We start from the raw sequence: 12,038 nt of genomic DNA on the forward strand, positions 1-12,038 counted from the left end.
CATACCGTTAGAGATGATTATCTTTCCCGGTTTCCCTGCAATACCCCTTAATTCCACTTCGTTTCCTTCCACACAAAATTTCATGAAAAGTTCTTGAAAATTAAAAGCTATTGTACTCAAGGATTGTAGCCATTGGACTCCTAGTACAACATCAACACCACCCATTGGAATGGAAAGCATTGGGCTATTCAATACATATTCTCCCATGGATAGCTTGATATTATGGCACTTTCCAAAGCAATTTATGGTTCCTCCACTTGCAACCATCACTTGACACTCTAGTGTTGGATATAGGAAGCAATTCAATTCCTTGGCTATCTTACAATGAATAAAATTATGGGTACTTCCCGAATCAATCAACACTATTACCTTTTTCTTCTTGATATGTCCTTCTACCTTGATAGTTTGAGGAGTGGTAATTCTAGCCAATGTATTACAAGATATGGTCGGATTCATTTTTTCATTATCTAGGGTTTGTTCCTGGAGTATATCCTCTTCTTTTGACATTTCTTGTTCCTTTTCTTCCTCCTCTTCACAATCTATGTAGAATAATTTATTCTTAGCACACTTATGACCTTTAGTGTATTTGCTATCACAACTGTAACAAAGCCCTTTTACTCTTTTTTCTTTCAATTGTTGTGGTGTCAACCTTGTAGGTTGTGGAAGGTTAGGGGCAACACCACTTCCATCTTTATAGTTGTGAGTGGTAGGCTTACTGGTTGCCATAATTTTTTTTCCATTTTTCTTGCTAACCTGAATGCCTTCTCCAATGAATCGGGTTCCCAAAGGTGAACTTCATGTTGGATATTATCCTTTAAAGTCCCTATCAACACATCAATCCTATGATCCTCTGGAATATTTTTTACCCCTATGTTCAATTTTTGGAAGTCCTCAATGTGCTCCATCATTGAACCCTTTTTTTGAGATTTATTAATTGGCTAAAAAAGGTGTTGCATTTTGTATCCTCATAATGTGCTATCATTTCTTCCATAAAAATTGCCCAAGTGACAATTTGTTTACGATAGTAAAGCCATTAATACCATACAAACTGATTTAGTTCCAAATATAAAGTTGCAATACGTACCTTTTGTGTGTTTTGCATATTATGGAGATCGAAAAATTGCTCTATCTGTATTATCCATGTTCTAGGATCCTTGCCATCAAACTTCCTCATATTGATTTTTGGAACATGGTGGGTCTTCAATCCAACATTAGAGTCTATGAAAGCATGATTAACATTTCTTTTGTTCTCATCATGAGTTTCCTTTACTACCCTTTCACCATTAGTAACTATTTCTTGTAGCAACTTATTCAAATTTATCTTTAATTCTTCCATTTTAACGTCCATGCCATTCATCTTAGCGTCGATGCCATTCATCTTAGCTTCCATGCTATCCATCTTAACTTGCGCGCCATTCATATTAGCTTCCACGCCATTGATCTTGGCTTTAGTTACCTTTTGTGAGAGTGAAATTTGTTGTACTTGGTCTTATAATTTTGATATATCATGTTGCATTTCTTCCTCTTCTTCATGAGTCATGCTAGAGCTTACAGATTGCTTACTAGGTGTTTCCATTTTCATTCTTCGAGACATCAATTAATGCTAATAATTCTTCACTATTCCCTTTGAATTCCTTCAAACTATTTTTTCAAACCAATCTTATTCAAAATTTAAAAAAAACTACACACATTTGTTTCACTTTGTAAGAGCTCGATATTGAAAATGTTGTATCTCTGTAACTACGGATCTCGAATATATGAAATCATGTTCTACAGTAGTCCTTTGAGTCCTATTTCTAACCCCACAAGTCTGATCAAGATTGGATTCTCCAAGGAAGAGTTATGCCAAATCTCCCACGATGACCTAATTATAAACTAGTTCAGTAGAGAGAACTTGTATGAAGTTCCACATGTCATTGTTTCGACCTTAATACCTAAAACTGATATACAGAAAACTACAGGCCGTCTTCTTTTTGAAACTTCTTACGAAATTTCAATCTGATGCTCAAAACAAAAGTTATGACGATTTTCCCCAGGTCACCTGTTTGGAATGTAATTCGAGAGTCTGCAAAAACCCTAACTTCCTCAGATCATATCTCCAAAAATATAGCGATACAAGATCTGAAATTCGGACCCGAAGTTCAGAACGATTTTGGCTCAAATGGTTTCTTTTTAGCTTCTGAAACGTCACAGAAAAAAAGTTATAGCGAAAATGCCACGATGACCTGTTTGGAGCAATGAAACCCTAGAATCCAAAGCTCTGATACCAAATGTTATGAAACTAGCTCACAAAAAGATAGAAAAGATAAATCAATGCCTTAGAATTCAGCCTCTTCGAGGGGGAAACCTCCTTTACATTACACAAATGAACAATTCTTGGATGATACAAATGACTAAACCTCCTTTCTATATATAGGAGTCTAAGGGGTCACAATATAATCAAGTCGACATAAGAGTAATAACATAAGGGCACAACAATAACAATAGTGGGTTTCTATGGGGCACACTAATAACAATATGGGGACAATAGGGGCCCAATAATAACAATAAAGGCTACAATGACAATAGTAATGGGGGAATCACTAGTATTATAGGGACTTAACACTCAATGTAGAGAGAAATAGTGCCTTGTTTTCAAAGACTGGAGTGTCTTTCTTTCAAAAATCAATGCTTTGTTTTTAAATGGAAGGTGCTCAATTTTCAAGAGAAATAGTGTCGTGTGTTTAAAGAGGGAAATGTCTTGTTTTCATGAAGAATAGTGCTCTGTTTTGAAGAGGAAAATGTATTGTTTTCAAAAGCAATGATGCCCTATGTATTGAGGTGGAAAATGTCTTGTATTCAAAAGAATTAGTGTTTTGTTTTTGAGAAGAAAAACTCTTGCTTTCAAGAAAGATAAATGCTCTGATTTCAAGAAGGACAATGCTTTGTTTTCAAAATGAGTGATAGTCTATAGGATATTAAGGGAAAGATTCTATTTTGAAATAGAAATATTTCATAAAAATGTTCATGAACATGATGCAAGATGCTATTCTATTTGTAATGAGATATCACCTACAAGACTACTATGTTTGCTATGAAAATTAGTCACCTATAGGAGTTTATAAGCACTAAAAATTTAAAATATCACGTATAGAAATGAATATTTTCAAAAGATATGTCACCTCGAAATTCTTGTTTTGAAATTTGAAAAATATAAGATTTAAACATTTGATTCACACATTTATTTTACTTCTAATTACTTTACAACATTTTTAATTATAGTCGACATTATTTTTCTATTTAGAACATACTTTTTAATTTTATTTTAAAGGAGCACCAAAGGATGGTCAAACTTACACATCCTCTCATACTGGGCTGTAGAATGAACCTCTAGGCTCAACTAGTTACCAGGGAATTGTGAATTTGTTTTGAAAATAATTTTTATTCATTCTTAGTGAATTTTTATTAGCTCTTAAAGATATTTCTAGTTCATATTGAAAATATTAAAAAAAATGTAAAGAAACTTGGTATAATTTTAAAATTAGGGATTCAATAGTTCTCAATCTTTGATTAACGGGTTGGCCAGGAGGAAAGTTTTCCCTAAAACTCCAGTTTCCATTTGTATACTCCTCGAAATTGAGTTCCAGTAAGTTTTGTTTTCATTTAGTTACTTAAAGTCGCATGTAAATTTATAAATGGGATGATGTTTATTACATTACGTATAAACATCACGTTACAGTAATTGAGTGATTATGAATAACTTAGCGAGTTACTTTAGCATTTGTGTTGTTTCATTCCAAATTCTTACTAGAACTAGAATAATAACTGGTAATCCACCTCCAAGTTACAATTTGTTTAGTAATCCATGCAGCATTGGAAGTGTGAAATGCGGTGTAATATTTTCCTTAGAAGGGAGTATCCGGGTCAAAGTTGCATTACACGCAAGAAAGTAATGTGAAAGTTCATTCTTGAAATAAACAAGAAAGTAAATTATTGTGGACCCCACAAGCTAATTCTCGGGGAAAAATTGGAAGTTAAACCATTGTGGAGTCCACGCTAGTGGAATTTCTTGGGAAAAAACATGAAATTTAAACCCTACGCAATGATAATATATTTTATTTGGTTTTATAATTTTTTTATTTTTTAGGTTTTATAGACTATATTTAATCTTGTGAACATTAAAATTTAATTTCATTTTATTTTACAGTGAAATTTTTTAGCTAAAAACATGAAACTTAAACCCCGATCCAATGAGAGAATAGTGAAATGATGGAAATGAAATCGTTTTGATGACATTTAGGGTCTCTTGATTTGAGGGATCATTTATTATGGCTTAATTTATATTTAAATTGTTTTCTATCCTGATTCTGGTTTATGAATCTTGATTTTGCTGTTATGAATTTTGAGTAAGAAATTTGTTGTTTTGTAAAAATTAATTTTCCGGAAAAAACATAAATGTTATGAATTTTGAGTAAGAAATTTGTTGTTTTGTGAAAATTAATTTTCGGGAAAAAACATAAAAGTTAAATTTATTGTAAACCCCAAATGCAAAGAGATATTTTCTCAAGAAGCAGAGTGTAATGACGCTTCAAATTTGTTTGGAAAATAATCAAAATTCTAGTACCATTTTGTTAAAATCTGGTAGAAATTTTTGGAAATCCCAATTATAAATACCAGTGAGTAACTTCAAAATTTTGAGTACTCTGATAATTTTGGTAATTTTTGATGGTGTTAATACATTTCCACAATAAAAACAGTGTTGAAGCTCTCGTATCAATTTTTTTGAAAAATAAAAACCAGATTCCAACGAATTTTGGCCTTTTGGCGCTAGATAAACAACCCTTTGCTGAGACCATCAACCGTGTGGACCTCACACGCAAAGAGAGAGATTCGCTGTAGACAAATAACCGTGTGGACCCCAACCCGAAGACACGAAATTCCAGGCACTTCATCGGCACCTGCTACTGTTGTGTTTTCTTCCCACCTGAATGCGGTGGTGGTGCAAGCATCTAGCAGAAGGACGATCTATTTTTCGCGGCACTCTCGAGTTTTCTCCCATTACGATCCTCTCCACATTTTCTGGTAGGCTCCTAAATCCATCTCCATTCTCGCATTTCGAGTCTCAAGTTGCTTCGGCCATTCAGGGTTGACCAGTTTCTATTTCTATTTCTGTAACATTTGGCATTCCCATACCCAACGCCTCCATCCTTGATTCCCAAAACCCACTCTGGAATTGAAATTGAAGATCAGCGTTATTCTCCTGCAACTACGATGGACGCTTCTTGCGCCTCCTACAACTACGGTGTGTTTATTAACCACCGTGGCCCGGACACCAAGAAGACCTTCGCTAGTTATCTCTACGGTCGTCTTCTTGTTCATGGATTCAGACCCTTTTTAGGCCATGAGGAATTGAAAGAGGGGCTCAATTTTCCTTCCCAAATAGTGGGCGCTATTCGAAGTGCCTCGGTCCACGTGGCCATTTTTTCTCCTAATTATGCGTATTCCCAATGGTGTCTGCATGAACTCGTCCTCATGCTGGAGACGGGGCTCCTATTATTCCTATATTTTACCATGTTGAGCCTGCTGAGCTTAGGTGGACCGATCAGAACAAAAAAGGAGTTTATGCTGAGGCCCTGGACAAACTCCAAAAGAAAAAAACGGTCGACTCACAAACGCATGAAGAGAAGTCACGATATGACTCTGCCACTCTTCAAAAATGGAGAAATGCTCTTTCTACTGTCGCAAACATAAGTGGGTTTGATTTGAAGGGCAAGTTTAACGGGTAAGACCCTCGATTCCGTCTCTGTGTCTACAATATATAACATGTATATGTATTATGATGATTTGCCCTGTGGTTTCAATTATTTATTTATATATTTTGGTGTTTTTTTCTAGCGATGAGGGGATTTGCCCTATGGTTTCAATTATTTATTTATTTTGTTTTTTTGGGTGAATATCCAGTGATGAGGGGCATATGTTAGAGAAGATAGTTGAACAGGTGGTGTTTTTGAGTAAAAAGCCAGGGTTGTATGTAGCCAAATATCCCACTGGCTTAAATGACAAAGTCACAGATTTTGAAACTACAATTTTAAAGCAGCAGCAGCACAGTGGAGAAGTCCAAGTGGCGGGCATAGTAGGCCTGGGTGGAATGGGGAAGACAACGTTGGCTTTAGAACTCTTCAATAGAAAGAGTTCGAAGTACAATAAATTTTATTTTTTAGCAGATGTTAGAGAAAAGGCTAATAAAAGCTCATTACATTCCGTGCAAAGGGAACTTCTGAGGGGCCTGACTCAAAAAGATCTGGATATAAATAACATTTATGAAGGCAAAAGTATGATTGAAAATTATCTCAAATCTTTTCATGTACATAGATCATGAGGATCAGCTAGAGGCCCTTTTACCAGTTAAAGATGTTTTAAGATCCGATAGCTTTATTTTGATTACATCTCGGTATAAGGATGTCCTCGAAAGGTCAGGAGTGGAACAGTTGTGCATTTACAAGTTAACAGGCCTTCCTAGACAACATTCCCAAGAGCTCTTTTGCTCGTATGCCTTCAGTCAAACCCATCCACTGCACGGATTTGAAGATCTTCTAGATCGGTTTCTTGAGGTATGCGATGGACTGCCTTTAGCTTTGAAAGTGCTTGGGGCACTTCTCTTTGGAAAACCTGAACTTTATTGGGAGGCTAAACTTTATGAATTAAAGGTTCAAATAAAAGTTTCACCTGATATAAAGAGCAGGTTAAAAATTAGTTACGACGCACTCAGCGAAGTGGAGCGGAAGATCTTTTTAGATATCGCCTTTTTTTTCATAAGGGGAAAACAAAGCGAGTGCCGTAGCAGTTTGGAACGAATCAGGCTGGAACGGATTGCTGGGGCTTACAAATTTAGAGGGCAAATGTCTGGTTGAAGTCGATGATAAAAATGTTATACATATGCACGATCAACTCCGAGACTTGGGAAGAGACATTGCAGAGGAAGAATCGCCGCGCCGTCTTTGGCGTCCCACCGGGAACATTCATGATTGGTTGCACAAGCAATCATATGTAAGTCCCCAATCATTCAAACTTTTTAAATAGTTCACCTTTCTTCTGTAGAAATCTGTATACAGTTTTCCATTTATCCATTGTTTTTCACCTTCAAAATATTTAAATTTAAACATAGGAAGCTGTGTACAGTTTATTAATTCTGCAACCCAATGAACAGGTTTTAACCGAAGCACGCGGAATTGGGCTGCTCCCTGAAGGGCATAGCACGAGCTCACAAAAGTTGTCATGGTACCAAAGGAATTATCAGACGTTGGGAAACCGAGCGATGCAGTTTTGCAACAGACTGTACGATAAACTTGATTGTTTTCTTGGTATTGGTGTCATTAATTTGCAACTTGTTGAGGCTAAAGGGCACCTGTTGGATCGTATTTTGCGGGTGCGCTCTCCAAATCTCATATGGCTTTCCTGGCGTGATTGCCCTACACTTGCATACCGTCCTGGATTACAATTAAGAATTTGAGGGTTTTGAAAGTGGAGGGGAGAGTATTGGAAACATTGTGGCGAGGCAAATCGCAGGTAAATCTAAACTTTTTGAGTTAATTTGTGTGGTCATTACCTATTGATATTGCATAATAGCCCCGGTCTCCAATGATGTCTGACGGTTTTTCTCATGATAATCATATTTGTCGTTGTTACAGTGTATATATCTTTTTCTTATACTAGAAATACTTGCTTGATCTTCCAGGCACCTTTACAGTTGCAGGAATTAGAGATTGTTGATGCGAGCAGGCTGTCCAGCATTCCAAAGTCCATAGGGCAGCTGAAGCACCTGGAAAGGATCGTCATTGATTCTTCCTTTCTTGCTAGATTGCCAGAAGAATTCGGTCATTTGAATTCGTTGAGGGCCTTGGTGTTACATGTGGGTCCATTGAAGTCATTACCAAATTCTTTTGGTAAATTGACGATTCTCCACCATATGAACCTCTCTGGGTGCGAGAAATTGGTGAACCTGCCAGATACCTTCAGTAGCTTTACGAACCTCCACCACATAGAACTGCGTGGGTGCAAGAAATTGAAGAGGCTGGAGGATTCCTTCTGTAGCTGGACGAATCTCCAGCACATGGACCTACATAGGTGCAGGAAATTGGAGAAGCTGCGAGATTCTTTTGGTAGCTTGACGAATCTCCACCACATGGACCTGTCTAGGTGCGCAAAATTGGAGAGGCTGCCAGACTCCTTTGGTAGCTTGACGAACCTCCACTCCATGAACCTTTCTCGGTGCAAGGAATTGGTGAGGCTGCCAGATTCCTTAGCTAGCTTGACTAATCTCCACCACATGGACCTGGAGTGGTGCGAGAAATTGGAGAGGCTGCCAGAGTCCTTCGGTAGCTTGACGAACCTCCGGCGCATGGATCTGAGTGGGTGCGAGAAACTGGAGAGTCTGCCAGATTCCTTCGGCGGCTTGAATAACCTCCACAGCATGGTCCTGTCTAAGTGCATGAAATTGGAGAGGCTTCCAGATTTCTTAGGTAACTTGACGAACCTTCGCCGCATGGACCTGAGTTGTTGCAAGAAATTGGAGAGGCTGCCAGATTCCTTCGGCAGCTTGATTAACCTCCACAGCATGGTCCTGTCTAAGTGCATGAAATTGGAAAGGCTGCCAGATTCCTTAGGCAGCCTGACTAACCTCCGCCGCATGGACCTGAGGTGGTGCGAGAAATTGCACAGGCTCCCAGATTCTTTCGGGAGTTTAACCAGCCTTAAATATTTTAGTGCTTCCTTTTGTTCTAATTTAACAATCAGTAGTGAAACATTTGGAAATATAAGAACGCTCAAGCATATAGATCTTACCCGCTGTAAAAAAGTTGAAGTATGACCCTGGCAACTGACACATCAAAGGTCCCTGAAAACATTGAAATTGATGGGCACAAATTTCAAAGAATTGCCAAATGTAATTGAGCTCCCCAGTCGTTTAGAAATTCTGTGGGTAGGAAACCCTTTGCTGGACATGGTGATGCCTTCGCTGGGTGACCTACGGAACCTGAAGGAATGGGGTCTCGACTCTCGAGAATTGCAGAGAATTTAAGTGTTTGTCGGCTTCCCTTTAACGGCCCAGTCACTTGACTTGGTTGAAGGTGGCTGGTTGTCCAATAATCCAAACCTCAGAGGTATTATTATAGCTGACTTTGAATTAATTTAGTTCAAATAATTTTCAATTTACGACACGGTAACTTTAACATTTTATTTTTCTATTTTTTCTGTGGAATTTTTAGCCATGTTTATCTCTCATGTTGCAGATGTTATTGGGCAAATCGTTTATGAGGCACCCTGTACGAGGGTCCAGCAGGAGTCTGTCTATTCATTTATTGGCAAAGAGGAAAAAACAACAGCAGTCTCACACACAGGCTCAACTTAACAAGATCACATTGCCTTCACATTCAATGGTGGAGATCGTTCCATTGCATCCGAGTTCCTTGTGACTTTTTCCACCGACACCATGGTTTCACTCCAAAGAAGAACAGAGGAGGTTTCCAATCCTCTCCCCTTTCCTCTGCACAGATGTTCTGAGAGTGTTTCTTCCACCCTGAGGATTTCTTGTGAAGTCCATTTATCATTTCACTCATGCTGAGTCGCTGACCACATGAATATCAATGCAGGATACCTCAAAAAATATTATTGTGTGCAGCATAGGGGAAAACAATGTAAGTGTAACAATAACTGATCCATACAGCATAAAATACAGTGATCCAGGCATCAAAAGCAGCCAAAAATGGTCAGTATTGTCAAGTTTCCAGTGAAGTTTTTTCAATTTCAATTTGTGTTTTTTTGGTTTAAAAGGACGGGTGCTGGTAGGAAGCAAGGGGATCAGGACGAGGTTGGTCACCTTATGGTTCTTCCCATCTGGTTGTGGCTTCTGCAGGGCACCTTCTCGAAGGTTTCTTCATAATTGCAGGTGTGAATCCTTGCACAAAAAAGGTGGAGATAATTTTTAGAAAGCAAATGCTAAATATATGCACAGTGGAGTTGCAGCAGGTCAGTGTTTAGTTTGTAGGAATTGGGATGCTTGTTGAGACTGGAGTTCACTCAATTTCCTTGATTAGTACATGGATAATGAATGCTGCCTACCCCGTATTCTATGGTAGCATTAGCTAAACCAGAGTATGGTGTGCATCAAATATTTGCTTTTAATATTTTAAAAATGCGTTTGCAATATATCTCGAGCAAGTTCTAGAAGAACTGGGTTTTAGACTGAAGTGGCTTTCAAAGGAAATGCGCTGGTAAGATGAATCCCTTGAGATTATTTGGTCATTGAGATAAACAGAGTATACTAGCATTTGCACCAGATGTTGCAAAGGAAACGCCGTAAGGCATAAAGTGCGGAAATCTATTATCCATATGGTGTGTGCATTAGGTCAATGACCTAAATATCAACATGTCTATTCACTTTTTCTAAATGTTGTAAATGACCAGAATTATAGAAATATTCCTAAATGTGTACCAATATTTATAGGCACACTCCTTATAACTTAAGATTTTTGGTTGCAGCTTCAGATTTGGAAGTCTTGAGATTTACCAAAGCTTCAATTTTTGCTTCTTCTCGCTGATATCTGAAATTTACAGACAACTTGAATGCTCACAGATTTTGTTGTGAAAATTATAGATAACAAATGTTAGCAATCTATTAATTTAGGAAAAACTTTGTCAGGGATAAAGGTCTTTTCGTGTTTATCAATACATAGCATTGTAGATTAGAGCTCATTTCAACTTTAAAAACTGGAAATTGAAACAGAAAAAAAGAGAAAACATAAAGGAAATTGAAACAGAATTGTAATACGATCTTTTAAATGCATTAACACTAAGCTAATGATATGTTCTTTAAAAATGCGCCCATGAAAATCGTTCTCTATTAACGCAAGCAAGAGATATTTAATTACCACTACAAATTGCTTTGACATTTGTTGTGGTGGTCTTTAACACTACATCTAACTGGTAAAGTTTATGTTCAAAAACACTTTTTTACATTCCTGGTCTAAGTAGAAAATTGTTTTTTGTTAACCAAACTACAGAGAGCAATCTGCATGTAGAGGTTGTGTTCACAACAGGCAAACACTTGGTGAAGAAAAGGGACAAAAATATCATAGCTTTGGGGGTGGAAAGCTTTGTCATGTTAAGCAAGGCAGAAGTTGACTCAATTCAAGATTTTAATCTCAAGCATGTCACATCCAAGGAGAGTGCCTTTGATCAGGTCCATACAGAAGGGAAGCCTCTGTGTCAAAAGACTGTAATTGCAGGAATTTCAACGGATAGAAAAGCCTAGTAACTGAAACAATTGGTTCAACATTTAGTCATTCTATGTTTCTTCAATAACATAAACACTGGAGCATGGCAGATGACTCACAATGCTCACACCTTTTTAGAACATTGATTGAAGGGGATTTGGCTTACTTATTTGTTTTATATTTCATTGTATATTTAGCAAATTAAAACATAAATTATGGACTAAACAAGAACATGCCCGGGGATAGAAAATTCTTAGAAAATGGTTGTCGGCATTCTAATCCAAAGAATTGGAAAGAATCCCCAAACTTGTCAACTTTAAATGTTGCAAGCATGCCAAATTCATTATCTGTCTTCAATGCTTCAGAAATGTCCCAAACATCAGCTCTAGATCTTCTTCTTGTGCCTACGTGCCTACTCTTGCAACTTTCAAAGGGGTCATGCCTTTCCAGCTGCTCACAAAAATGATTTGAGAATCTTATTTTTCTTAATGTTAGATATTAATTTACCAAATCCTCAACAAATGAATAGAAAGAATTTAATGATAAAATGGAAATTTTGAAAAACATCACAAATAAAGATATAATGCATTGAACTTACAAGCCACGAAAAAACTGGAACAAAATATCGATGGACATTATCATGACCAAATGCACACCAAGTGTAAGAAATATTATTTTCAGTGTCAACAATCCAGCACATTCAAAACTAATATTACAGGCAACTGCCATTTATGCCAAGTCTCCTTTCCTTGCACAGCATAACATCTCAATCTAGTTGCAAGTTAAACA

At 37.3% G+C, this 12,038-nt stretch overlaps 1 protein-coding gene across 1 annotated transcript; it reads left to right on the top strand.

Annotated features, from left to right (window-relative positions):
* The first annotated feature begins 5,502 nt into the window (after positions 1 to 5,502).
* Positions 5,503 to 10,182, top strand: LOC149258956 (disease resistance protein RUN1-like). Its single transcript, XM_089416898.1, has 5 exons — positions 5,503 to 5,761; positions 5,941 to 7,026; positions 7,187 to 7,545; positions 7,715 to 9,137; positions 9,267 to 10,182. Exon 2 carries the CDS (start codon positions 5,954 to 5,956, stop codon positions 6,356 to 6,358), a length of 405 nt encoding a protein of 134 aa, XP_089273024.1. The 5' UTR covers positions 5,503 to 5,761; positions 5,941 to 5,953; the 3' UTR covers positions 6,359 to 7,026; positions 7,187 to 7,545; positions 7,715 to 9,137; positions 9,267 to 10,182.
* The last annotated feature ends 1,856 nt before the right edge of the window (positions 10,183 to 12,038 follow it).

This window comes from Pinus tabuliformis, chromosome 6 (assembly GCF_031772625.1).
Source record: "Pinus tabuliformis cultivar Carrire ecotype Pingquan chromosome 6, CPIR1, whole genome shotgun sequence".
Classification (NCBI taxonomy): Eukaryota; Viridiplantae; Streptophyta; class Pinopsida; order Pinales; family Pinaceae; genus Pinus; species Pinus tabuliformis.